The sequence below is a fragment of the Phasianus colchicus genome, chromosome 18, assembly GCF_987193195.1.
Source record: "Phasianus colchicus chromosome 18, bPhaCol1.hap1.1, whole genome shotgun sequence".
In the NCBI taxonomy this organism is placed as follows: Eukaryota; Metazoa; Chordata; class Aves; order Galliformes; family Phasianidae; genus Phasianus; species Phasianus colchicus.
Window position 1 is genome coordinate 3,498,052 of NC_143453.1, and position 25,756 is coordinate 3,523,807.

Genomic DNA, 25,756 nt, shown 5'->3' on the forward strand with positions numbered 1-25,756 from the left:
AAAGCTGTTGGCTGCTGCTACCTGAAGTTCTGGTCCAGTGCTGTTAAGTTTTTAACAAGAGAGGCTGGGTCTGAGATTTATAGAAATGGAATGTAGGCACATCTGTTCATTTACCCCCAACCTTTAAGTCCAACTTACAAAGAGACCATCTGAAAAATAAGAGGGAGCATGGAAGCCAACCCCCTTGTACTTCTCCAGATGACCAGGCTCACAGAGATGGAGCAGAATTTCAAGATTCACAGCCCACCAGTGATTCACCTTAAGGCTTTTGGTTGAGCAAGGAACAAATGGGATTCTGCATGGGGGTCAGTATCCTGATTTCCTTGATATATTTACTAAAGCTGAGAACACATGCTTGAAATTCTCACTGAGTCTTTACCAGCAGAATAGCTGAAACGTGTTTGTTATGAGTCAGTACTGTGAGCTGCAGCACTGTGCTGTGTTCAGGAAATACTTCATAAGCTTTGAGGGTTTTTTCTTCTACCGTAGTTTGAATGACTGGAAGGAGGCCCCACAAAATAGCTATGTGGGTTTCCTTCCCTAACCCAGAGGCATGTGTTCTCTGAACAATGTCAGAAGTGGTGGGAGTAAATCAACAGGGATGAAGTCTTTTCTGCTTGAACAGTCTGTCCTTCCTTTGGTGGCTGAGTCTGCACCAGCATCTGTGTGCTGGTAATAGAAAAATGTGGAGAACTGATACTGGCTTCTCTGGCTTGTCTCTTCTCTGACATACTGCCAAGCCACAATATCCTTAATCCGAATTCAGTTCGCTTCTGTTGCATTTCTGGTCTTTGGGAATGTGAAAACCTGTGTGATTTCTGTGCTTCATACTGTAGGCAGATGAGGTATGTGAATGTGAGCATGGCAAGCAATGCAGCCAGGGAGTACAGAAGGGCTGTGTTACCCTCATGTTGTTCAGTCCTGCTGGTAGCTGCATTCAAGCAGCAACTACTGGGGTGTCTTTTACGTTTAGTGCTTCTTTTAATGTGTGCTCTCTTGTTTTTTTTATGTTCCATAGAAAGACTATTTCAAACAGTACGAGATGGGTCTGCAGAACCTGTGCAATTCATATCAGACCCGTGCTGATGCCCGGGCCAAAGCCTGCGAAGAAAACCTGCGCAATACTGAGAGAAAGCTGAAGGAAGCAGAGGAGAAACTGCAGAAGCTGAGGACTAACATTGTGGCTTTGCTGCAGAAGGTGCAGGAGGTGGGTGAACTGCAGCACCATGACCTTCATCAGACCAAGGCCAGTCTGGGCACTGGGTATTTTAGTCCAGAATTGAGCTGTACTTCAGTTCTTTCTTTTTCACCCAGAGGGTGATGAGGCACTGGAACAGGTTGCCCAAGGAGGTTGTGGATGCCCCATCCCTGGAGGCATCCAAGGCCAGGCTGGATGTGGCTCTGGGCAGCCTGGTCTGGTGGCTGGCAGCCTTGCACATAGCAGGGGTTGAAACTAGATGAGCATTGTGGTCCTTTTCAACCCAGGCCATTCTATGATTATGATTCTTTCTGAATGTTGTATCACTTGGATCCAGACCAGCAGAAGCAGTTTTGTGCTGCTGTCACTGCCCACCTTCTGGCAGTCAGAATGCAAAGGCTGCTCAGGATGGGTGCTGCAGAAGATGCTGTGTTGCTGGACAGGGAGGGGTTTTATTCTTTCCATTCTCGCACTGCTCTTCAAGATTCACTTTTTCACTGATATTTCTTGTTCTTTTCATTTCAGGACATTGATATTAATACAGATGATGAACTGGATGCATATATCGAGGACTTGATCACAAAAGGAGACTGAATAGCCCCATCACACATCCTCAGGAAGTGTGGAATTGCTGGTTACTTCGATGGAGATGTGGATTCCTGCAGTAGAAGTCTATGACAGCAGATGAAAGAAAAGAGCTTGTAGACAGTACTGCCATTGTTTTGGTGTACAGGTTGTTGTGACTGAAAAAGACATTTGTGCTTTTGGCAGGAAAGTTTTTAATATTATAATTCTTTGAATTTCTTTCTTCCTTTTGTTTATAAATATTTATTTTTAAAATAAATGGGAACTGTGCCTGGTATGATGGGAGGGTTGCTGTGTGGTTTTAGTGAAGTAAAAGTGTGGGTCCCCTTTTTGCATCTGAGGTATGTGCTAAACTTGGAAGACCAGAATCTCATGCCTAACAAGTTGTCTCATAAGAATCTGACAGGAAGTTAAAACAAGGTTTTAAAGAGTGAGAGAGGAGGCCAGGACTTGAGACTACTCTTGGTGTAGAGAAAAACAGTTGGATCCCTACTCTGTAGCTCAGGTCTCTAAACAGTCTGTGTGGAGGGGATGCAATTGTGAGGGTTCTCAAAGCTGAGTGTGGGGGTAGGGATTGGCATTTGTGCAGTTGTTGAGTGCAGGGTCTGTGTAAGCAGGTGGAGTTGGCATGGTGCTGACAGTCCAGAGGATGAGGATCCTTTAAAAAGAGTATGGCTGCTCATGTGGCTCACAGTGAATTGCAATGATCAGAGGAAGAAAGCTGGAGTTTACTTTCTTTCCTAGCAATTATTGCACATTATTGCTGCTGTTTCTTTGAGACATAATTGCAACAGCAGCACAGCCCCTTGACCAGCTGAAAATGAAGTGACCCTATGTTCTGTCCTGACTCCCTCAGGTTTGTGTTGCTTTGATCCACTTGCCATTCCAGATAATTTTAATTGAAGTACTGGAACTCAGAGCCCTTGGGTCAGCAACAAGGACGTTGCCTTTCCCTCTTGCTCCAAGCTGGAGGCTGAACTGCAGCTCCTTGCAGACCACTTCTTGCACAGACCATGTGGTTTGAGTTCATTGGCCAGTTTTCTGCTCAGCTCTGCTCACACAAGGTGAGTAAAAATGAGTCCATGCTCAGAAACCTCTACAGCCCAACTGCTTAATGAGTCACAGCGTGACCAAGACGTGCCCACCTCCAGGAATACCAAATGAACTGCACTGTTGCCATTCCTTTGTAAGTTGAATGTGTGATAGATGTTGCAGGGGGAAAAACCAGTTCAAAGTAAACATCTGTTACTGAACAGTTCTAAGTTCTGCATACCACAGGAAAAATAAAAAGCAGAAGAGAGGGAAGATTGGTTCATTTACCTGCATTTCAGGTCCTTGTGACAGCATATTGTCTGAGGCTGATTGCTTTCATTCAGGTTGAGGATCCTCGTGTACTTGAAGGTAAGAAGCATCCTTCCATAATGCAGGAGCAAACTCCACCAGCTTCTCAAGCTCTTCAAGTGTGTTGGAGGTGTGTTAATGGGGGTTGCACACTGCTGCTCAGGTGGAGATGTTCCCTCTGTAGGACCTGTGTTCTGTGTTAAAGTGAGAAGAAGCCTTTGTCCTTCCCAGCAGGAATTCTGAAGAATTAGATTTCATTGAAGTACAGCTCAAGGATAATGCAGTTTGTAAGCTTTAATTCTTAGCACTGGAAGCATACCAGTGTAGAACCAATAGTCCTCAGGTGTTTCTAACTGATTCCATACTCCTCCCTTTAGGAAGGTATTACATGATTTTATTCCTCTGTTTTCTGGGAACTTATTATTTTCAGTTTTAAATCTTCTTCATGGCATTTCATCTCTGTTCTCGTACCAAATATTTCTGATCAAGTTATATTTCTTCACTGGAGTTACATTCATCAGCGCAGCTGATGTGCAGCTGCCTCCTCTCACCTTCAGTTCTGCTAGGAAAAGGAAGCCAAGAACTCTTAGGTGCTAATAAAACCATTCTCAAGACCTTCCTGCTATTTCTTTGCAGCGGTTTCAATTTTACTTAAAATCATGGAACCATTTGAGCTGGAAGGGACTACTAGAGGCCATCTGGTCCAACTCCATTGCACTGAACAGGGACACCCACAGCTGATCAGGTGCTCAGAGTCCCATCCCCTCACTTTGGGTGTCTGCAGGGACAGGACATCCATGCAGGTGCAAATACATGTATTTAATAATGAGGCAGGAAAATAAATGCTTGAACATCAACTTTTGGGTCTTGCTGTGGTGATTTTTCCGGGATAACTTTGTCTTAGTCTCAAGAGGAAAGAAGAAAGAGCTGAAGGAGCTCCTATCTAAAGGCAGCCCTGTGTTGAGGGTGTTTTCTGTATGTCTTCAAAGCCCGTGTGTGTGCCAGGAAAGGCTTTGCACAAGCTCTGTTGCAGTAGTAGCACAAAACCAGCATCAGCTGCCTTTTCCTCTTTGGCAGTGTTGTGCTGTGTTGTGATTCCCATCCTACTGTTCACTCGGTGTGTCAGTGTAGAACTAGCCCAAAGCTTGTGGCAATTGGTCCCTCTGTGAGTGAGGGATGTAGTCCTGTGCCTGCAGCTATCTTCAATTATTTCTTGTTTGTGGCCTCGGGGTCCCAAGATGTAACTCACATTTGACCAATGCCTTCAGGCTGGGGGCATTAAGGCCCTTCGAGGCCAGTGTTGTGACCAAGCCCTCAGAGCAAAGCATCTGCTGTGTTGGTACCTGAGGAGCAGGCTCAGGCTGCTTGTGGCCGTGGTTCCAAGGCTGCAGCTGAGGCTGGCTGGGGCAGCAGTGGTGTGCAGGCTTGGGATGCTCAGCCCCCCTGAGCTGCTCTGTGGGGCTGAGGGAATCTGCAGCCCAGCTGCCATGGGGGCTCATGAAATGTTGCATTGTCTGTGCAGGGGCTGTGGGTGCCTGGGAACGTGGGCATGAGCAGAGGTGCCAGCATCGTGCTGCCGTGTCTCCAGGGCAACACCTCAGGGCAGCAGAGGAATCCCCAGCCCATAGGGCAGCCCCAGCCTGACCCTGGCTTTGTTGGCTCCCTGCTGTTTGTTCGGAGACAAGAGGATGAGGCCTTCCTTTTCCTGCCAGCTGCCTGGAAGCAGCTCCGCCAACATAAAAAGCTCCACTGGTGTCTGCCCTGCAGGAGAGAAGAGACCCACTGAGTGCTGCACTGAGCCCTGTGCCAAGGCACCGTGAGGGGCACAGTGGGCCCTTGTCCCTGTGCCAGGAGCAGCTGGCAGCTTCCTACCACTGCCACGAGCTCTTGGCAGCAGAAGCATCCTCAGCCCCACAGCAGCACAGGGCAGCCTGAGCCTGGCCCAGCTGCAGGAGCCATTGTGCCATGGCTGCTCATCCTGAGGCCCGGTGCACCCCTAAGGTGGGCCCTGGCTGTGGGACCCCTTGGAGTTCTGTATGCCCTCATGCTGTAGAGCTGCGTTGCCCTTCGGTTCCTTTCCATTGCCCTCCTGCCTTCTCCCCAGCTCTGCTGGCCTTGTGCAAGCCACTGTCCCACCATATCTGAGCCAGGGGACAAGCAGAGCATCAGTATGCCACCACCATCCCCATCCCAAAGCTCTGCATCTGTCTGAGCCCGAGCAATGAGTAGATTTGGAAGTTGGAGGCAGTGCCCGGCTCCTGGCGCTGGCCCAGAACCTGCTCTTTCCTCCATGGGCACTTAGGAGCGCAGACACTCCACACACATCTCCCAGGTACGAAGCAGTGGAGCAGAAACCCAGAGAAGATCCCAAGCTGTCCCAGCTCCTTCTCCCAACACAGGGGTTGGCACCCTGGGGCAGCAGGGAGGGGACATCTCAGCCCAGAGGCCCAGAGCAGAGCTAGGGTGATGGAAGAGCCTGCGGGGTCACCTCTGCCTATGCAGGACACACAGCCTTGAGGCTGGCAGGTGCTTTTCATGCTGGGATGCCTTCCCTCTCCCTCAGCCCTCCATCCCACTGCACATGATGCCCACAGCAGGGCCAGCTCCATCACCACCCCCTGTGCCTGGGGTTTGGCAGCTCACCCCTCATGCCCACGGCTGCAGGGATGTGGCTCTGGGTCTGGTTGGAGCTCACACTGCAGGGCACAGCAGCCTCTTGCAGAGGTTGAATGGGTGGCAGGAGAGCTGGAGATGTGACCTGCTCAGGTGGAGCTACCATTAAAGCAAGGAGGAGCTGCAGGAGGGCTCCAGGTGACCGCACAGGGCTGGGCTCAGCACGCTGTGGCCACAGTGTTGGGTGTAGGTGCTGGGACAAAGAACCCCATTGGATTTGCAAGAGCTGGGACTCAAAGGAGAAGCCTTTTGACTGCCAGCAACCACCCGGCCCCAGGACAGGGTGTTCTGTGCCAGCAGGAAGGGATAACTCCACTGCAGCACTCCAGGAGTGCAATCTCACACCAGCCCCACGCTTACACCAACGCAGGACTAACTCCTGCCGAACGCACTCTCCGAACCCGGTGCCACTTTAGCGCAGAACGCCTCCAGCGCTAAACTGCGCTCGGGGCAGCGCCGCGTGGGCTCCGGCCGCGACGGGACGAAGAAGGGAGCGAGCTCCGAGGGCGGCACGGCCGTTTATTGGGGGGAAGGGGCGCCGCTACACCTTGGTGCCCCCCGAGGAGGGCAGCTCGGAACGCTGCGTCGGAGCGCTCAGCGTGGAGGAGGCGGCGGGAGGCGGTCGGGCTCCGCGCAGCCCCAGCAGCGCTCGGCACTGCGCTCGGAAGCGGCCGTCGAGGAAGGCGTAGAGCAGCGGGTTGAGGCAGCTGTTGAGGTAGGCGAGGCAGGTGGCGTAGGGATGCAGGCGGGAGATGAGGCCGAGCAGAGCGCACGGCAGCTCCAGCAGCCCGGCCGCCGCCAGCACGAAGAGGCTCTTCAGCAGATGGAAAGGCAGCCAGCAGCCTGCGAACACCCCGACCAGCGCGGCGATCAACCGCAGCAGCCTCCTCCTCGCCGCCGCTTCGGCTCTGCGGGGCCGCAGGTGGCGGCGGACGGCGCTCCCCACGCAGCAGTAACACACGGCCATGAGCAGCAGCGGAGCGGCGAAGCCCAGCGCGGTGGTGCCGAGGCTGAGCGCCGCCGCCGCCCGCTCCGCGCCGCCCCCCTCCCCCCATAACCGCAGGTCGCACAGCGTGCGGTTCCGCGCGTCCCTCCGCGCCTCGCGGAGCAGCAGAGCGGGCAGAGCCGCCGCCGCCGCCGCCGCCCACAGCGCGGCCAGGGGACCCAGAGCCGCGGGGCGGCGGAGACGCGCGGAAGCGGCGCGGGGCGGCGGGGGGGCGGCGCGGAGCACGGCGCGGTAACGCTCGGCGCTCAGCCCGCCCAGGCAGAAGGCGGAGGCGAACATGTTGAGCAGCACCAGGTAGCTGCTGAGCTTGCAGAGCGCCGCGCCGAAGGGCCAGTGGAAGCGCAGCGCCGTGTAGGCGGCCCACAGCGGCAGCGTGGCCACGAAGGCCAGGTCGGCCAACGCCAGGTTGCCGATGTAGGCGTCGGCGGAGCGCCGCTTGGCTCGGGGGCCGCGCCACACCGTCAGCAAAACCAGCGCGTTGCCCGCCAGCCCCAGCACGAAGACCAGCGCGTAGAGCGCGGGCAGCAGCGAGAAGGACGCCTCCCAGTCCGCCTGCCAGGCGCACGCCGTCCCGTTGCCCTCCTCCTCCTCCTCCTCCGCCTCCCCGTAGTAATAATCCGCCTCCGCGTACTCCATCGCCCCGCGTCCCCCCGCGCCCCGCGGCGTTTCACCTTTAATAAGGGGACCCCGCGCACCGCCCCGCGGAGGCGGAGAGCGGTGGGAGCGGCTCCGGGGGCAATGGAGGGGGTGCGGGTACCCAAAGTGCGGCCGCGAGGGACGGGGGGCTGTGCCGGGGCTGCGGGAGTGGGGATCGTGCGGGTGGGAACGTGAGCGGGAGGGGACGGGGGGAGCGGGATGCAGGTAGGGATATCGGTAGAGAGAGCAGGTAGTTGTAGCGGGGATAGATGTAGCAGGGATGCAGGCAGGGATGCAATGGAGATGCAGTAGAATGCAACAGGGATGCAGTAGGGATGCAGGCAGGGATGCAGCAGGGATGGATGCAGGCAAGGATGCAGGCAAGGATGGATGCAGTAGGGATGCAGGCAGGGATGCAGTAGTGAACCAACAGGGATGCAGTAGGGATGCAGGCAGGGATGCAGCACGGATGGATGCAGTAGGGAACCAACAGGGATGCAGGCAAGGATACAGGCAAGGATGGATGCAGTAGGGATGCAGGCAGGGATGCAGTAGTGAACCAACAGGGATGCAGTGGGGATGCAGGTAGGGATGCAGGCAGGGAACCAACAGGGATGCAGTAGGGATGCAGGGAGGAATGCAATGGGGATGCAGGCAGGAATGCAGTGGGGATGCAGGCAGGGAAGCAACAGGGACAGATGCAGTAGGGAAGCAGCAGGGATGCAGTAGAGATGCAACAGGAATGCAGTAGGGATGCAACAAGGATGCGGGCAGTAGGGATGCAGTAGTGCAATGGAGATGCAGTAGAATGCAACAGGGATGCAGCTCTCCAGAGCACAGTGGGACAGCAGATGCCACTCTGGGCACAGTGGCATCCCACCCCACCTCACACCAGCAGTCCTATTGCTGGTGTGGCCATGCCAGAGGTGAGCAGGACCTGCAGGTGTCAGGGAAGAAGGCAAAGCAATCCCCACAGCTTCCTGGCCAAGATATCCGGAAGCAAATTCTCTGTCATCTGGTCTGGTTTCCTGCAGATCACTCTCTGTTTTATCTTTTTTCCCTTCTCTCAGACAAGAACATCCTTGTTTGAAGGGACCCTCACAAAAGCCCAGTGCTGCCAGGAGTGGGGGTGTGGGGCTGCTGCACACAGTAGAGGTTCTTCCCTTGCTGGGATGGGGAAGGTTCCTGTTCACCAGTGTGGCTGATGCCCCTGTGTTGCAGTGGCCCTGTGCTATGGAGTTGGCCCTGATGCAGTGCTCCTGTGACCTGTACTGGCCACATCCGTTGTCCTTTTCCCATAAGGCCTGCTGGGATGCCCTGCTCTGGACTTTGATACCATCTTCCCTGGGACATCTTTAACCATCACCAATCCCTCCACTATGCAAAGATGGAAATGTCTTTGTCCAACATTCTGTCCTGCCAGGAGCTGCTGGGGGAGCCATGCCTGTATCAGGGGGGCAGGGGAGGCTCAGGGCTTTGGGAGCTGTCTTGCATTCTTTGCAGGATTTGGGGAGGGCTGGTCTGGCTGGTGCTGCTCTTGACTTGTTCCAAAGGCAACTGAATTCCTAAGCAACTGAACTGGCAGGAGAGTGAGAAGTGCTTTTTAAGTCAGGAAATCCAGCTGAAAGGACTGCAGGAGGAAAAAAAAAAAAAAAAGTCATATTACATTATTTCACACCTTTTGGCACAGCGTCTCCAGCAAACCGAAATGCCATACAGCAGGAGCTTGCCTGTCCTGATCCCCCTTTTATTTTAAGGTCCAGTGCTGTGACCAGTGTGGTGCCCTCAGCCCAGCTGCTCTCACACCAGCAGATCATGCACTGTGAGTACATCTTTCCTCCTGCTGGCCCACATTTCAGTGTTGGGGCTCCTTGCTATTCATGCAGAGGATTGTAGCTTCCCTGTGTGGTTTCTGCAGGACCCTGCATCACGTTTGCCTGTATTCTCCATTTTCTCTGTCTGTCGTGAGGCACTGAGGCTCCAGCTGGTGCAGTAGGGAGGGCTGCATCCCTGGCACTTGCAGAAGCATTCACAGGAGGTGCCTCTTCCTGTCTGTCTCCCCACAGATTTCGTCTGTCGCTGCTTTTTTTCAGCAGCAGCTGCACCTCCACTGAACTTCCCATAGAGGCTCTTCAGTGCTTCCTTTTCCCTGAGATCGCTGCCCTACAATGGACGGAAGATGAACGAGCAGCTTTTCTAACATTTCTCATATCCCTGTATTTGCACCTGGGCTGTTTTTCCAGCCTCCAGATAAGTTTTGCCTCATCTGCCTTTCGAGACAGTATCTCATGATCTCACACACTCCTGGCCCTGGGGGCACCGCAGCTTTGCCACCCACTTACCAGGAAGAGCAGTCCTGTTGGGAACCAGGAGGAGAAGGAGCCCTGGGGTGAGCTGAGCCCTGCAGATCCAGCCAGGGCAGAGCCAGGAGGAGCAGTCAGCCCTGCTGCATTGCTGGTGGGCAAAGCAGAGGAAACCTGCTCCTTTCCCAGGGCAGATGCAGTTACAGGGACAAGTTTGTCAGCTTCATAAACAAATATACACAAGGCCAGTTAAAACCTGGGGGCATTTCCCTGCGAAGATAACGAGGATGGTTTGCAAATCAGGAGAGCAAAAGGAAAATGCTGCTAATGTTATTCTTGTTTTCTAAGCCAGCAATTGCCTGCAGGTGCAAGGCTTTCTTACCACGCAGAGAAAAGGAGAAGGCAGTGCTGAGAGTCTTCCACATCCCCGGGGTTCAAAGGGGAAACACAGTGGGTATTGTATTACTTTCCTACTAAATGCAGGTGGTGGTGTTCAATTGTTTGAGGGCATTTGAAAGGGCCAGCTCTCTGTTTTGATCCCAGATTTCTCCCAGAATCAGGGATGGGGGCAGTGGGCAGATGGAGTGGCACAGGGTGGGCTGTGGGCTCTCACAGTGCTGCTTTGAGGACCAAGATGCTGATGTGCAGGGAGTGAGTGGATTCTTATGGTTTCAGTGCTCTTTAGAGGCACAGAGTCGCAGCAAGGGCAAGGGCACCATAATTATTACGGTGTATTTAGTGATACGAAAGCATGGATCTATGGATATTGATCTTGAATAGGTTCCTTTGCATCCATTTGTTTAAGCATTGCCTTCGACTGTTGCTTTGTTATTGACCACTGGAGCTTTCTACTTGTGCCTGTACCAACATGGAAGGTTGCCAGGAAAGCTCCAGGGGTTGTTTTCCTCTCCAAAGACCCCAATGACAGCAACATGGGGTTGGTGCAGTCCCTCCCAGACTGTCACCTGTGCAGCTCAGGACGTATCCTGACCCAGCAATGTTCTGTTGGGAAGCAGGAGGTGCTGCCCTGTGCCCCCCCCCCCATAGCTGCGGCCTTCCCACTGTGCCTGCAGGGCTGCGGCCTACACCCAGCGTCACCCCTGCTGCCATTTGTGGGGCTTATAGAGGCAGTGCTGGGCTCTGTGCTGTAAAAGGGGCCTGGTGGGGAGCCACAGCCAGCCTTCTTCCTTTGGAAGTGATAAAAAAAAGATGCCGTTGAAACCATTCTCATACCCGCTGCCTGAAACCAGGTTCCTTCACGCAGGCGGAGTTGTGTATAAGTTTAAAATCCGCTATGGCAACTTGCAGAGGTGAGGAAGCTCGAGTGAGGAAATGAGGGCTTTGATAAACCGCCTCTAAAGGTGTGGTAGTTTGACATCTGAGAAATGAGAGGGAAGGGACTGTGCTTTAGTTTGCCCGTGCTGCTGGCAGTCAGGGAACGGAAAGGAAAACAGCCTTTGGATGTGCAGAGGATGACGATTTGGAGAGTTGTGTGTGGTCATGGTAGTGAGCGAGGCTCAAATTGGAAGTGATACTGAATCACAGGGTGCTGATGAGTCTGGTCAGATGGGGAAGGTGATCGTTAGAAGGTGAAAACATTGCTTCCCTGAGGGTATTGCCTTGGAGGGATCTGCTGGTATCTGCTTAGTCAGAATGCAGAGATGATGAATGGGTCCTTCTTTGAGAGAGCAGAACCCTTTCAGTACCTAAAGGGAGCCTACAAACAGGAGGGGAATCAGCTCTTTGAAAGGGTGAGTGACAGCAGGACAAGGGGAAATGGTTTTAAGTTGAGGGAAGGGAGATTTAGGTTGGACGTCAGGGGGAAATTCTTTACAGAGAGAGTGGTGAGGTACTGGAACAGCTGCCCAGAGAGGTTGTGGATGCACCTGGAGGTGTTCAAGGCCAGGATTGATGGGGCCCTGGGCAGCCTGGTCTAGCATTAGGTGGGATGGTTGGTGGCCCTGCGTGTGGCAGGGGGGTTGGAGATTCATGATCCTTGAGGTCCCTTCCAACCCTGGCCATTCTGTGATTCTGTGAACCCAGACCAACTCACTCAAGAAGTTTTGGAGCTCTTAATTTGAGAGAGGACTCAAGAATCCTTGAGGCTGTGGGCCATAATAGTCACAGAAGGTGGGGTTGTTCTGGCAAAAGGAGATATTACTGCTTTTTTTTTTTTTTCCCCTCAAAACTAAGTGGTTTTAGATTGGGTTCTAATTGCAAAAGAAGTGTTTTGTAGATCTCAAACTTAGCTTGAAGCTTTATGCTTTGTTGCTGTCAACTTCTGATAAAATGTGGGTGTTCTTATATATCAATAAGCAAAGCCAGAGGATCTGTTAGCACCATCTGGCTCCCTTCAGGGATCATGCCTTTCAAGGCTATGAGCATCAGCATGCAGCAGTCCAAAGGCAATACCCTCAAAAGCACTGTGCTGTGATCTTCCTCTTGTCTTCAAAAGCAGAACCCATTTACAGCCATTTCTTGCTTTAAATTCGGAGCATTTCTGCTATCTCTTGTACCCACACACACAATGCAAATGGGCAGAAAATTCAAAATAATCCTGGATATTTTTAGGAACAATATTTCAAGATTTTATCTGCTTGCTAAGAATTTTCTCTCTGCAGAGAATGTTCCTTGTTTATGATGTTCTGTTGTCATTTGCTGTCTGTCAGAGAATGTAATCCTTTCCTTCCCCAGGTGGGACTAATTCTTTGTATCTTTGGGACTAATTCTTTGTATGTTTTCACAGTGCTCCTGAACTCAACAACACTGACATTGCTGTCAAGGAGTTTGAGGTAGGATATGAAGCAATTTCTGTCAGTATCTTTCTGTAGTGCAGTTCAGGTGATATGAAGGGAGTGAGGAGAAGGATAAGCAAAGCTGTATGTATGTATCTAGAATATCCTTTTCGACAATTCATGCAAACTGTAAAGTTCAGTTTTTTCCAAAGCCTGAACACTGAACTCCAGTAGAGTTGTGGATATATTGTTAATATTATTCCCCCACTTCTTTTTTTGGTCTTTCCAGGAAGCAATTCGAGTCATCCTTGGAAATCTTGATGATTTACATCCATTTTCTACAGATCACTTCACTATCTTTCCATGTATCCTTTCCTGTTCATAAAAGAAAAGATTCCATGAATTGTGTATGTTGGACATTGCTTCATTCAGGATTCATATTCAGTACTTTGCAGACCTTTAACTACTTTGAGCTTTGCAATTTTACATTACCTGAGGACCACCATCAGCTGGTGCCTTCAGCAAATAGTTGATTTGAAAAGAGTGTTTTGCAATGTTTTTAGATCAGAAACTCTGAGTTCCAAGTCAGATCTAGACAGAAAATCACAGAATGGCTTAGGTCAGAAGTGGCCTTAAAGATCATCTATTTCCTAAAATGAAAGCACACATGCTAAGTCATAGTAAGCCCACCAAAAACAATGGCAAACATGGCTTGTGCCCTGCTTTAAAAAATTAATGAAATGAGAAATGTTCCTTATAGACTCAGCAACTTTGTCCCACTGGTAGAGAAGACTACAACAGTTTACAAACATAGTGCTTTGTTTGTAAGTCTTAATGTCGTTCTCAGATTTGAGTAAATGGGAAAGAGTATCAAAAATGAGATTCAAACATGAGAATGTCAATCTCGTGCCTTATCCCTACATTTGCACTATGTATCTGGAGCTCAACTCATTTCAGCAAAGTTTGTCCTTGGGTAAGTCTGCATGGTTATGTTTGGGTAATTTCCAGAACAAAGAGGTGTTTTTCAATAGTTTTTCAATTTCAGTGCACTGTATGCAAGTTCAGCAGTCTGTCCTGTTCTCAGAAAATAAGACATAAAGCAGAAACATACTTTTAAGTGGGTTGAATAAACTCCAGTATAGTCACCAAATCTTGTAATACTTCTGTTACAGGTAAAGAAGTCAACAGCAACAATTCTGAGCCTGTAAGTTGTGTGTGTGTGTTCTGAGTTATAGTCCAAACAATCTGGAGCAGCAGAGTACACAGAGATATTCCAGACTACAGCCAAAAATATTGCAAGATAGGAAATACTGAAGTTTTATAATTTCCAGTTATCAGCCAGGAAATGTAAATTGACACTACTGGCGTAGTTCTCTGGATGGCTTCTGTCTGGTTCGTGTCTGTGAATAAAGAAGCTAGTATTTTATTCACAAATCTTTTTTGTTTTCATTCTATAAATGTGAACAACTGTGCTAAATATAACTATATATTGATTCTGAATTTTGTTATAAAATAGAAAAGTCATAATCAAATGTTACCAATGCAAAGTTTGCAATGTTTTGAAGGTCAAGAGAAAAAGTGAAATACCAGAAAGTACTGAAATGGAAGAAACAGGGAAGAGGAGAAGAGTTGAAGGTCAAACAGAGACCTCATATCCAAAGTTATGTATGGACAGGTCAGTCAACTACAAAATATTCTTCTAGGCCGTATATAAATATCTTTCATATGCCATTGATCTTCTGTGTTCATTATTACTGTGCATTCCTTCTCCCTGTTGTTCTTCCTTCTCTTTCACTGCTGACACTTCTCCTAATTTTGGATTTCTTTTTGGAAATGTGTACATATTTTCTTTTTGTTTTTAATGAAAATTAGAGACTTGAGTACAAATGTCTATTTAGCGTATATATTTTGTTGCCTAGAGGTACTGAAAGCTTGACTTGAAAATAAAATGCTCATAGTGGCCATATGTATGATTGTTTGATTGCTTCCTTTTTGTAATTTTTCTGTAAACTCAGTTCTTATTTATTTCACTTATTTTTAGACCTGGAGCTGAGAGTGTTCACCATGCAACTAAAGTAGAGCATGGATTTGAAAAGGTAAGCTACAGAATATTCAGAAAGACACAACAGTATTTAGTCCTAGATTCTCAAGATGGCAAGAATAAAATGCCTTCAGGTATGTTTTTTCCCTTGTCATTTGCATCTGTGATAGTGACTTTCTTGATTGCTGCTCATCAAAATCAGTCAGATGGTGAGTTTTACAGAGACAACACACAAACTTTTCTGGTTCTTCAGCTAAGAACTAAGGGTAAGCTTAACCTCTCAGAGATGAACCTGAAGAATTGCCTACCTTGACCTCAAGCCTCCAGATGCCTCTTCCTATCAGACTCCACAGAGGGCCTGCAGTAGCTGCTGACCTTCATACTGACTTTGCTGTCAATAATTGGAGCTCACCACAACTCTGAGCAGATGGCCTTGTAGGCATCTACCTCTCTCCCTTAAAAAGCATAATGAGTTTTCTGACTACATCATCAGTAGTCATGTTAATGAGGGAACTGTTCCAGAGGGATCAGAGATGCTTCCTAAACCCTCTCTTCTCAAAATGCCTTGTCAGGAAGGGAAGATTCTTTCTTTTCCAGCCTTCAGGCATCATTTTGGCAGCCAGCTGTCCAATCAGAATGGCTGGAATCCAGCCCACACATCTTCCTGCTTAACAAGGACACTGGTACAAATTGAAGAAAGAGAGAAAGAGAACTGACAGCTGATCAGCCTGTTTCTGAAGATAACTTTCCTACTTTACTGAATCTTCTGAGAATAAACTGTAAAGATCTCAGGCCATCTAAACTTTGGAAATTTTCACACATCTGAGCTCAGTGCAAGAGATGCACACCTAAGGAGTAAATCTATGCTTATATTCTCTCTATGACAAAGTGATTTTACTCTTTCAAATAAGCGTGCATGCAGATTTTGTTGTTTGTGGTCCTTTGTATTTCTGATATTCTGGCTCAGTCCTGCTTCTGATACTTCTCACTTCTGTCCTTCAGTGTTATTTACTACTACTATGGCTTAGCAGGACTAATGTCCAGAGGGCTGTACTGTCAGTGGCTATTTCCCACAGCATCTCTGTGTATGCTGTTTAAAATCTTTGCCTATACTATTCCAGCTATTAAAATCAGTGAATTACAGCTTTACTTTAGATCTTGCTGTTCAGTTCTTAAAGCAAGCAAGTCAACAAAACTCTCCTGTGAGATAAAATTTCACATTGTGTAACAAAGTTTCTGGGTTGTGTTTTCTTTTAGAATTACTCCAAAGAAATTCAGTGTGAGCGTAGTCCAGCATCCCACAGCGTGGGCTGTGACCAAGAGTGTTTATGTAAGTAAGGAATTCCTGTATTATTTCTTACATCAGGCATTCAGGGGAGTATGGAGGGAGTGAGTTTGTGCTTCTGTTCTTACTCCTGTTTCTTACAGGGAGACCTGTGGGATATAACATGGAACAAAGAGCAGAAACCAGTCAGCCTGAAGGTGAAATGCAGGTATTGCAGCAAATGGACCAAATCACAACCAAAGGAATTGAGGAGCCAAAACGAGGAGGTCTCTCAAAGTTCTGGAAAAGGTACCTATGTTGCAGCTGTGAGCAGTTCCTACTTAAAGCTACTTCATAGTGCAGCATTTGTTTTCCACCAGGACTGCCTGTTCTCTTATTTCCTGAATTTTAAAGAACTGTATCTGTGTGTTTTTCACCCAGAGGGTGGTGAGGCACTGGAACAGGTTGCCCAAGGAGGCTGTGGATGCCCCATCCCTGCAGGCATTCAAGGCCAGGCTGGATGTGGCTCTGGGCAGCCTGGTCTGCTGGTTGGTGACCCTGCACACAGCAGAGGGTTGGAACTGGATGAGCATTGTGGTCCTTTTCAACCCAGGCCATTCTATGATTCCATGATCTTCTGGTGGGTAGAGCAGAGATACTCCAGCAAATATTAAATGAACTGGTTTGGGTGTGAGAGGAAACTTCAGGTGTGATAGTAGGGAGTAAATACCATGTGAGTCAATTGCTTCACATGAGCCTTCTGTGCTGCTCTGTCCCTGCTGTGTCTGAGACTGATTCTGGCAGTTGAGACGATTCTGTGTTATCTTGAAGAGTAGACACATCTTTTCTGTGGTGGCTAAACCAAGGCCTTCCAAGGTGAAGAAACATTCCCTCGTGCTTTATGCTTGTGGAAAGGTGCACATTCCCAGTGAAGTGTTTTGTAGCTGCGTTAGGGAAAACAATCCCAGCAGTTACTGACCTCAATCACTGCCTTTATATCAGATAAAGAGTGCCACCTACAGCCAGACTGTTAGAACACTTTAATTTTCTCTCCCAACAGAGCCATTCAGGGACCGATCTTCAGTCCCATTAAGGGGATCCTTAAAATCCTTATCAATCCTAACGTATGCCAGCCCCATTAACGACTAGAGCACAATGCTGCGAGTTATTGTGTTTCCTCTCCATGTTTCCATCTTCCTCCGAGGCACGCTGTGCTGGCAGGCAGAGGCAGCCTCATTCTTACAGTTCTCAGACAAGTATTTTGTGTATAATCTTCTGTTTTTGTTTCCCTTAGGCTATTTTCTCCACTGCAGCACCTTTTTGGTGGGAAGCACTGAACTAATTGCTGTGGAGAGGTCGACTTGTACCGCAAATATCAGGCTGTGTTGTTTCTTTCGCAGTTGAGCTTTTCCCCTTGCTTCCCTCAGCCATTAAATGCTTCGCGTCCAGGTTCATATTTTCAAATGTACGTAGTGAAAGCGTTGCTTTAGAAACGGAACGCCTTCTTCACAGCCTCGAGTTTTTCAGCTCTCCGTTTTGAAAATCGTTATTTGAGCTCCTAATAAAAGAAACACCCGCTCGGAAGCGATTGTTCTTTATGGCAGGGGGCGGTTGGAGCTGCGGCACAGGGCAGCACGGCGGGCACGTGGGCAGCGCTGCACGCGCATTCCCGCGCTCCCGGCTCCGGAAGTCCCCGCCCCTTCCGCTCTCCTACGCGGCGCTACTTCCGGTTTCCGCCCCACCGCCATGGCGCCGTCGGGTGCCCGCAAGCGGCGCGGACCGAGCGGTGCTGGGGAACAGCGCCGGGCAGCAACGGTAGGGAGGCGCGGGGAGGGGGCGAGGGACGCGATCTCAACCCGTGGGCCCCTTCCCGTGAGTTCCCGGCTCCTCTGTGCCCGCGGCACGGAACCGACGTGCCCACTTCCCGTTTGCCCGTGTTCCCAGCGCCGCGTCCCCACGTGCTGATGTCTCCGGTGTCCCCGTGTACCGGTGTCCCCATTCCCCACGTGTGCGTGTCCCAAATGTCCCTGTGTGATGCCGGTGTCCCAGCCCGCTGTCATGGCAGCCCTGCTGTCACCGTGACACAAACCCCGCTCACTGCGTCCCCATGTCGTGACACAACCCCTCCCTCCCCCCCATCCCCAGCTTCCCGTGCCCCCGCTGCCTGCCTTTCCCACTGCTGAGGACAGGGATGATGACACCGCCGAGGACACGCAGGCAATGGTGCGGGCGCAGAACAAGAAGAAGAAATCCGGAGGCTTCCAGTCCATGGGTATGTGTAGGGTGGGGGTCACCCCACCTGCAGAGCCCCTCACCACCCATATGTCCCCTTACCGTTTCCATGTCCCTGCAGGCCTGAGCTACCCTGTCTTCAAGGGTGTGATGAAGAAGGGCTACAAAGTGCCCACACCCATCCAGAGGAAGGTGAGGCCTTGGGCTGCAGGGGCTGTGCTGTGTCCCCCCATGGGGTACTGACAGCAGGGCTGTGTCCCACAGACCATCCCAGTGATCCTGCGTGGCCGTGATGTGGTGGCGATGGCACGGACAGGCAGTGGGAAGACGGCCTGCTTCCTCCTGCCCATGTTCGAGCGGCTGAAGGCACCCAGCCCATCTGGAGCACGCGCCCTCATCCTCTCACCCACTCGTGAATTGGCCCTGCAGACTCTCAAGTTCACCAAGGAGGTATGGGGATGAATGGGCACCATTTGGGGCTGATATCCCAGTGTGCTTTAATCTCACTGTTTCCCTTCTTGCCCTGAAGCTGGGCAAGTTCACAGGATTGAGGACTGCTCTTGTGCTGGGAGGAGACAAGTGAGTGGTATCCCTGCTGTCATCGGGTCCCTGCCAGCCCCAAATCCCTAAAACAGCCCCAGATTGCCCAGCCCTGGGAGGCGGTGGGCTGAACTGTCCCCTGCCCTTGGGCTCTCCCCACTCTCACAGGATGGAGGATCAGTTTGCTGCGCTGCACGAGAACCCCGACATGTGAGTGTGGGTGAGGAGTGCAGGAAGAGGACTTGGTGGGGACATGGTCACCAAGGTCAGATTTGGGATGTTGTGGGGAGACTGGAAGCAGCTCAGTGTCAGCATCTCTGGCCCTCACAGAATCATTGCCACCCCTGGGCGCCTGGTGCATGTGGCAGTGGAGATGAACCTGAAGCTGCAGAGCATGGAGTACGTGGTGTTTGACGAGGCTGACAGGTCAGTGTGCTTGGAGAAAGTGATGATGGGAGCAGGGGAACCTTGGCTGCCATGTCCCATGTCCCACATGCTCTCCCTGCAGGCTCTTTGAGATGGGCTTTGCAGAACAGCTCCAAGAGATCCTCGCTCGGCTACCGGGTAGCCACCAGACCGTCCTCTTCTCAGCCACACTGCCCAAGCTGCTTGTTGAGTTTGCCCGTGCTGGTGAGAAGCGTGGGGTAGATGGGCTGGGCTGGGACTGGCTCCAGGGCTTGGTGGTCCTATACTGGTGGCAGTGATCTGCTGGGGGGCTTCTCCCAGTCCTGCAGCTGTACTGGTCACGGGACCAGAGAAACAGAGCTGGGCCAAGTGGATATTCCCAGGTTGGAAGCTAGAGCTGGTCCCAGCTCTGTGTCCCACGTGCCACCATGTCCCACAGGTCTCACTGAGCCAATGCTGATACGTCTAGATGTGGAGTCAAAGCTCAGTGAGCAGCTCAAGGTGAGCTTTGTGCCTCTCCCTCCAGCATCAGGTGCCTCCATGCCTACAAGTTACCCCATGGTGGCTGGAGATTCATGAGAGGTGACCAGCCCAGAAAGGAGTGGGCACTGCGAGGTGTCCCAAAGAGCCCAGGGGCCCAGAAGGGCTGAGCCCTGCCCTCTCTTTGCAGCTGGCTTTCTTCCACGTGCGCGGAGATGACAAACCAGCTGTGCTGCTCCACCTGCTCCGCAGTGTGGTGAAGCCCCAGGATCAGACAGTCGTCTTTGTGGCCACGAAGCACCACACGGAGTATCTCAAAGAGGTCAGTGGCATCCAGGGTATCCAGTGTTTGGGGTCTGGGTGGGCACTTTGGGGACTCAGTACCCTGGGGACTCTTTCCCTGGCTGGAGGTGCATTTCCAAGTGGGTTCTGTGCTCTCTTCCCCTGTCTGCAGCTACTCACGTCCCAGGGCATCTGCTGTACCCACATCTACAGCTCACTGGACCAGACTGCCCGCAAGATCAACATTGCCAAGTTTGCCCATGGCAAGTGCCAGGTGCTGCTGGTGACAGATGTGGCTGCCCGTGGACTTGACATCCCCATGCTGGACAATGTCATCAACTACAGCTTTCCTGCCAAGTCCAAGCTCTTCCTGCACCGTGTTGGTAGGTGCCACCCAGGGATTTCTCAGGGTGATGATGTGACAGGGAGGGTGTGAGTGAGCTGACCCTTGGGGTCCCAGAGTACCAGTGGGTTCCTGTCCCAGGTCAGGGCTGGTGCTGGCTCTGATTTCCCACCGCCCTCCTCCTCACCCTACCAGGTCGCGTGGCCCGTGCTGGCCGCAGTGGCACTGCCTACTCGCTGGTGGCTCCTGACGAGATGCCCTACATCTTTGACCTCCATCTCTTCCTGGGACGCCCGCTTATCCTTGCTGGTGCCCAGGAGATGCCTGCAGGTGAGGAGGACCCAAATGAAGAGATGGCTGCACATCCTTTGGGGTTTATTTTTGAATTTTGTGATCTTGTGTTCAGCTTTTGTGCAGAAGGGTCTTGCACCCTGTTAGGGGGGTGATACCCTCTTGCTCCCAGAGAGCTGATGCACTGTCCCTGGTGCTGCAGATGCAGATGGGGTTCTGGGTCGCGTCCCGCAGAGCTTGGTGGATGATGAGGAGTGCCTGCTGCTGACAGACCATGAGGGCTCACTGGAGCTGCAGAGCCTGCGCCGCGTGGCTGACAATGCCCAGAAGCAGTACCTGCGCTCCCGGCCCGGCCCCTCACCCGAGTCCATCAAAAGGGTGAAGGAGATGGACATGTCTCAGCTGGGCATCCACCCACTATTCAGTGAGTGCCTCAGGACACCGTGGGAGGGGATCCTTCTCCCCTGTGGATGAGCTGATCCCTCTCTGCTCCCCAGGTGCTCACTTTGAAGATACTGAACTGGAAAGGTTGAAGTTGGTGGACAGCATTAAAGCCTACAAGTCCAAGGCGGTGAGCTGGGGCCTGGCCTTTGGATGGGAGGAGAGGGATGGGAAAAGAGGGAAGTCCCATGGAATCATAGAGGTTGGAAATGCCTCTAAAGATCATCAAGTCCAGCCATTGACCCATTCTCACCGTGCCCACTAAACCATTCACTCCTGGGGCTTGCTCTGTCTCTGTGTACAGACCATCTTTGAGATCAATGCCACAGCCCACACATTGGCCAGCAGCATCATGCGCTCCAAGCGGCGACACGACAGTGCCCTCATCGAGAAGTTCCAGCGTGGGCAGGAGGAGAAGCGGGCAGCAGCTCTCAAGGGGCAGGGGCTGCATCCAGCCACCCCCAGGCCTGAGGAGGAGGAAGGAGAGGAGGAAAACCTCCGGGTAACAGGGCTGTGACAGGGCTGTGCCTTGGCTTTGGAGCGGGCATGTGAACCTCTAGAAGAACCTGGCCCTGGGGTTGGGACATGGAGCCTTAGCCCCTCATTTGCCCCCTTCCAGGAGGTGTTCTCCACCGTCGTGGGACGGAAGCGCAAACGGAGCCGGGCTGCAGAAGATGGTGCCAGGAAAAAGCCACAGCTGCCAGCACAGCGGGATGAGGACTTCTACATCCCATATCGACCCAAGGACTTTGAGAGCGAGCGGGGGTGAGTTGGGAGCACTCCCCCCACCCTCCTGCAGCAGCTCGGGCTGTTCTCATTGCTTCCTCTGTGCAGGCTGAGTGTGAGCGGTGAGGGCAGTGCCTTCGAGCAGCAGGCAGCTGGGGCTGTGCTGGATCTCATGGGTGATGAAAGCCACAACCTGAACAGGAGCAAGCAGCTGCTGAAATGGTGAGTGGGGTCTGGTCATGGCAGGAAAGAGCTGGGCAAGGAGCAGAGCCTGAAGGGATGTTTCTCTCCCCTCAAAACCAGTGACTCTTGCTGCATATTGGGCAGTGTCAGGTAGAATTGGGATGCCCAGTGAGGTGGATGGAGGTGGCTTGTTGTTCAAGAGTCTTCCACCCTCCTTGCTCCCTCTTTCCCAGGGACCGCAAGAAGAAGCGTTTTGTGGGGCAGACGGGCCAGGAGGAGAAGAAGAAAGTGCGGACAGAGAGCGGGCGCTACATCAGCAGCTCCTACAAGAACAACCTGTATCCTGCCCATGCTGTGCTGGGGGAGCTGGGTGTGGGACTGCATGGCCTTGCAGCCGAGGAAACAGGAGAGGGGGCTCTGCCTGGTGCTAGAGGGATATTGGGCAGGCAGAGGGTGAAAGAGGGGAAGTGCTGTACCTGCCCTTAACCTGCCGCAGCTATGAGAAGTGGAAGCAGAAAAACAAGGTTGATGAGCGAGACGAGGATGAAGACAACCAAGGAGACCGGGAGCAGTACAGAGGGAAGCACAAACGTGGGCACGGTGAGTACCTGAACAAGCACCCGTCTCCATACCAACCCATTGTATCTCTGAGGCCTCCAAGCATGGTTTTACATCCACCCATGGCTGCGTCTGTCCCACAGCCCCTCCACGGCCCCCCACCCAGGGCAAGGTGCGCTCGGAGCTGAAGAACAAGCAGCAGATCCTGAAGCAGCGCAAGGCAGCGGCCAAGCAGCGCTTCCTGCAGCGCGGGGGCCTGAAGCGCCTGAAGGCACGGAACCGACAGCGGGTGCAGGAGCTGCGGCAGATGGCATTCGGCCGTGTTGGGGCCACCAAGAAGGGAAAACTCCGAAAAAAGATGTAGGAGATGGCCTAGCAAAGGACACATCAAATAGATACCCGTCTGGTTTTGTAGCCTGCCTCCTCTCTTGCATCTCATGCCTGGGGTAATTCCTCCCCCAGGTGCAGTTTTAAAAGAACCCAGCACTCAGGGACAGCAGCTGTGTTATATTTTCATGGGAAGAGGTTTTATTAGTATCAACTGCCTGAAGATGAGCAGCTGCTCTACTTTTGTCCATTCAGGTGCCTTATAGGAGGGTGCTGGTGTCCCAGGCTCTGTTGTGGGGCATTTCTCTTCATCCTTCCCTGGACAGGTTGAGGAGTGACTTCCATACTCCGTTGTATCCTAAGTCCATCTATTCCTGGCTGGGAGGCACAGTGACAGCCCTGCGATGCCGTGAGTGCGTGGCAGTGGTGGCAGGCACATGAGGATGCAGCCCCAGCTCGGTACACATGGCAACCAGGTCCTGCATGCAGTGCAGCAGCTGGGGACATGGGGGCCTCTGCGTCACAGGGACATCCGTGTCCCTTCCAGCCCTGTGGCTGCTGGGCCACACTCACCACATCCAGTTGTGCCTCTGTGTCCCCCAGAGCCACATCACTGGGGACCTTTAGCCTCGTGGTGGCAAGCTGGAAGAGGCTGAGCACCGCCATCCGGATCTGCCCCAGCAGCAGCGTCTTCTGGGCTGCTGAACCCTCCAGCTGGGCCCAGTGGGACTCCTGGGGGCAGGGAATAACTCAGGACTGCAGGCGGTCCCATCCCGCAGCCCCTCGCCCTGGGGCTCCTGCAGCCTTTACCCCCTTCAGCACATCACTGCGGGCAGCTTCCAGGCGGGCACGGAGCTGGAGCACCTCCTCATTGCCGCTGCTGAGCTCACTGTCAGCCTCCTCACAGCACTGCTGGAGCTGAGCCCGGCCCTGGGCCAATGCCACCTGCCCAGCCTCCACCTGCTGCAGCAGCACCGCCTGCACCTCCACCAGCGCCCCGAAATGGGCCAGCATGGATGGCACGTCCTGAAACTGGACCACAGTGTTGAGGGGATGAACAGGACGCTGCCAGGCCCTTCCTTGGGGACAGGAACCCTCACCTGCCCCGTGGCAGCTCGCACATCCTGCAGGAAGTCACCGAAGACACGGAGGCTCTGCAGGCGCTGTCCCAGTTGCTCCCTGTGCCCCTGCAGCCTCTCCAGCTCCTGCTGCAGCCGCAAGGCCTCAGCTCCACGCTGTGCTGCCCATGCCCGCTCCTCACCTGCCCGCTGCTGCGCCCGCTGCCGCCTCGCTGACATGGCCTGGGGCATCGAGATGCCATTGGTGGGGATGGCAGAGGGACACGGCCGTGAGCCCAGCCCTGAGCCTGCTCACACCTTAAGGAAGGCGTTGAATTTGATGGTGTCATCACGGAGCTGCTCTTCCCTCTGGCCCAGCTGCTGCCAGCGCTGTGCCAGGCGGTCCATCTGCTGCTGGAAGTCCTGAGGGGCCATAGGGTGCCCCAAGGGGCAGGGACACAGAATCACAGGAGTGGGGGGGACTTCTGGAGATCCCCCATCCCACCCTCTCTGCTAAAGCAGGTTCCCTACAGCATGTTACAAAGGAAAGCTGTCCAGGTGGGATCGAATACCTCCAGAGCAGGAGACTCCACCACCTCTCCGGGCTCTGAATTATCCCCAGCTTATTCCTCTCCAAGACTCTACGCTTGCCCTTGTTGACCTTCATAAGGTTCCTCTCCTCCCCCCAACTCAGGGGAGGGGGAGCAACCACCGTGACCCCAAAGGAAATCTGTGGTTTCAGTCCCACTATGGAGGAAAAACAACCATGCACGGGGGGCACATGATGGGCTGGGGGCCGTACCTCCCGCTGGGCCTGCAGGGCTCTCTCCACCTCCACCACCTCCCTCCTTTTCAGCAGCAGGCGCCTGGAGGGCAGCAGAGATGCTGAGTCCCATGTTGGCACTTTCCTGGGGGACGCACACAGACCATCACAGCCGGCAGCACAGCCAGGACCCCCAACCCCAACAGAACCTCCCCCAAATGCCTGCCCAGGCTCAGCCACAGGGTGTGCAGGTTACCCCTTATCCCCAGCTGGGAACACAGCACAGCCCCCTGCCTGGGCTGTCCCCCATAGGATGTCACCTGCCTGCTGGACTGGGGACACCTCAGAGCCTTCCACCCACCCCGAGATCAGCTGCACAAACATCCCCTTGTTATTACAGCTGGTGGGGAACCATGGCACAATGGCAGCCTACGGGGGGAGGATGGGAGCACTCACTGGAGCCGCAGTTTGTCCTGGAAGGCCCTGCTCAGATGCTCCTCCAGACCCAGGGACATCTCAGGGACCGCATCTGGAGCCTGTGCAGCACGGGGAGGGAGCGGAGGAGCGGGACGTGGGGCGGCCATTGCAGGGCAGCAGATGGCGGAGGCACACAATGCTGTTGCCAGGGGCAGCCAGAGGCTCCCGCAGTGGAGGTTTCCTTCCCACAGCCCTGAGCGTCACTCACGAGGCTGGGAGCACACACATATGGCCTGGGGATCAGGGACTGAGCCCCATGGACAAGAAGGGCTCTGATGGAGAACCCAGGCTGCAGTGTGGCTTGTCAGAGCCAGGAGCCCTAATGGGGCAGGAGACAGTGGGGGGTATGATTCCCTGGGACACATCCCCCCCTCCGTGCTCCCACCCACACCCCGTCCTCTCCCCACAGCCTTCAGACCCCACTCCAGCCCTCCTCACAAACCTCTGCAGGGATCACAGCCAGACCCCAGCTGCTGCCCTGCACCAATGCTCCAGTCCCCACCATACCTGTTCAGCTCCCCACTCAGATCGTTCTTCACACTCCACAAGGGGCTCAGCTCCCTCCCATAGTGCACATACACAGCTCTTCTCCACGTGCTCCGTTCCCCATCTCATCTTCAGTTCCCCTCTGTTCCCCCAGGTGCACTCAGATCCCCTCCATCCCGTGTGTGTGCACTCACACCCCTCTGCTCACCAGCTATATCCATGCCTCAATCCCCTCCTGTACACCCCCACCCCTCTGAGTCCCACCCACCCTACAGCCCCCTCTGGGGCTGGCCTCACCCCCTCTCCTGTCCAAGAACAGTCCAGTGACTCCAAGAACAACAGTGCAGAAGGTCTTGGGAAAAAAAAAACAATTATTTATAAT

General features: G+C 52.9%; 5 protein-coding genes across 10 annotated transcripts in view; 3 read left to right on the top strand and 2 right to left on the bottom strand.

The window, feature by feature from the left end:
* MORC2 (MORC family CW-type zinc finger 2) overlaps positions 1–3,981 on the top strand; it is a 37,886-nt gene extending 33,905 nt beyond the window's left edge. The window contains exons 25-26 of one of the 2 annotated variants that reach the window (XM_031592184.2): positions 1,019–1,207; positions 1,724–3,981. In XM_031592184.2, the coding sequence (XP_031448044.2) occupies positions 1,019–1,207; positions 1,724–1,792 (258 nt within the window). In that variant the 3' untranslated portion in view covers positions 1,793–3,981. Of the gene's footprint in view, positions 1–198; positions 306–1,018; positions 1,208–1,723 lie in introns of those variants that run through there. The other variant, XM_031592186.2, reaches the window with a different exon arrangement.
* Positions 3,982–6,303: 2,322 nt separating this feature from the next.
* On the bottom strand, positions 6,304–7,454 carry LOC116228396 (apelin receptor A-like). The gene has a single exon (XM_090120978.1). The coding sequence runs from the start codon at positions 7,437–7,439 to the stop codon at positions 6,339–6,341; it is 1,101 nt and encodes a 366-aa protein (XP_089977104.1). The 5' UTR covers positions 7,440–7,454; the 3' UTR covers positions 6,304–6,338.
* A 2,701-nt stretch (positions 7,455–10,155) lies between these two features.
* MAJIN (membrane anchored junction protein) lies at positions 10,156–17,475 on the top strand. 2 transcript variants are annotated; one of them, XM_090120976.1, is made up of 10 exons: positions 10,156–10,192; positions 12,489–12,534; positions 12,767–12,842; positions 13,325–13,450; positions 13,650–13,681; positions 14,043–14,152; positions 14,519–14,573; positions 15,776–15,848; positions 15,947–16,091; positions 17,077–17,468. In XM_090120976.1, the coding sequence occupies exons 4-10, from the start codon at positions 13,354–13,356 to the stop codon at positions 17,117–17,119; spliced, it is 555 nt and encodes a 184-aa protein (XP_089977102.1). In that variant the 5' UTR covers positions 10,156–10,192; positions 12,489–12,534; positions 12,767–12,842; positions 13,325–13,353; the 3' UTR covers positions 17,120–17,468. The 2 variants fall into 2 exon arrangements, with proteins under 2 accessions (XP_089977102.1, XP_031448050.2); XM_031592190.2 differs by lacking the exon at positions 10,156–10,192 and adding an exon at positions 10,210–11,052 and having other exon boundaries at positions 17,077–17,475.
* DDX54 (DEAD-box helicase 54) lies at positions 17,473–22,677 on the top strand. The gene is made up of 20 exons (XM_031592187.2): positions 17,473–17,597; positions 17,928–18,054; positions 18,136–18,206; positions 18,279–18,464; positions 18,544–18,593; positions 18,723–18,764; positions 18,885–18,980; positions 19,063–19,184; positions 19,399–19,460; positions 19,630–19,761; positions 19,894–20,104; positions 20,260–20,394; positions 20,558–20,779; positions 20,853–20,926; positions 21,101–21,298; positions 21,416–21,561; positions 21,631–21,744; positions 21,939–22,043; positions 22,202–22,305; positions 22,407–22,677. The coding sequence occupies exons 1-20, from the start codon at positions 17,529–17,531 to the stop codon at positions 22,625–22,627; spliced, it is 2,487 nt and encodes an 828-aa protein (XP_031448047.2). The 5' UTR covers positions 17,473–17,528; the 3' UTR covers positions 22,628–22,677.
* An 87-nt stretch (positions 22,678–22,764) lies between these two features.
* Positions 22,765–25,663, bottom strand: CFAP73 (cilia and flagella associated protein 73). Of its 4 annotated transcripts, none has more exons than XM_090120974.1 (7): positions 24,868–25,663; positions 24,451–24,556; positions 23,967–24,071; positions 23,691–23,891; positions 23,401–23,622; positions 23,164–23,322; positions 22,765–23,069 (listed from the first exon to the last, which is right to left on the bottom strand). In XM_090120974.1, exons 1-7 carry the CDS (start codon positions 24,993–24,995, stop codon positions 22,959–22,961), a joined length of 1,032 nt encoding a protein of 343 aa, XP_089977100.1. In that variant the 5' UTR covers positions 24,996–25,663; the 3' UTR covers positions 22,765–22,958. The 4 variants fall into 4 exon arrangements, with proteins under 4 accessions (XP_089977100.1, XP_031448052.2, XP_089977099.1 ...); XM_031592192.2 differs by having other exon boundaries at positions 22,765–23,087; XM_090120973.1 differs by having other exon boundaries at positions 22,765–23,322; positions 23,401–23,616.
* Positions 25,664–25,756: the final 93 nt, after the last annotated feature.

What these genes read in the sequence shown, in the direction of transcription:
- LOC116228396 (XM_090120978.1), bottom strand. Translation starts at nt 7,439, where the DNA reads ATGGAGTACGCGGAGGCGGATTATTACTACGGGGAGGCGGAGGAGGAG.
- MAJIN (XM_031592190.2), top strand. Translation starts at nt 10,952, where the DNA reads ATGCCGTTGAAACCATTCTCATACCCGCTGCCTGAAACCAGGTTCCTT. An exon ending in TTGCTGTCAAGGAGTTTGAG is followed by an intron (nt 12,535 to 12,766) that starts GTAGGATATGAA and finishes TGGTCTTTCCAG; the next exon opens with GAAGCAATTCGAGTCATCCT. An exon ending in TCAGCAAAGTTTGTCCTTGG is followed by an intron (nt 13,451 to 13,649) that starts GTAAGTCTGCAT and finishes CTTCTGTTACAG; the next exon opens with GTAAAGAAGTCAACAGCAAC.
- DDX54 (XM_031592187.2), top strand. Translation starts at nt 17,529, where the DNA reads ATGGCGCCGTCGGGTGCCCGCAAGCGGCGCGGACCGAGCGGTGCTGGG. An exon ending in CTCTCAAGTTCACCAAGGAG is followed by an intron (nt 18,465 to 18,543) that starts GTATGGGGATGA and finishes CTTGCCCTGAAG; the next exon opens with CTGGGCAAGTTCACAGGATT. An exon ending in AGCTCAGTGAGCAGCTCAAG is followed by an intron (nt 19,461 to 19,629) that starts GTGAGCTTTGTG and finishes CTCTCTTTGCAG; the next exon opens with CTGGCTTTCTTCCACGTGCG.
- CFAP73 (XM_090120972.1), bottom strand. Translation starts at nt 24,995, where the DNA reads ATGGCCGCCCCACGTCCCGCTCCTCCGCTCCCTCCCCGTGCTGCACAG. An exon ending in AATTCAACGCCTTCCTTAAG is followed by an intron (nt 23,892 to 23,966) that starts GTGTGAGCAGGC and finishes TCGATGCCCCAG; the next exon opens with GCCATGTCAGCGAGGCGGCA. An exon ending in TGCGAGCTGCCACGGGGCAG is followed by an intron (nt 23,623 to 23,690) that starts GTGAGGGTTCCT and finishes ACTGTGGTCCAG; the next exon opens with TTTCAGGACGTGCCATCCAT.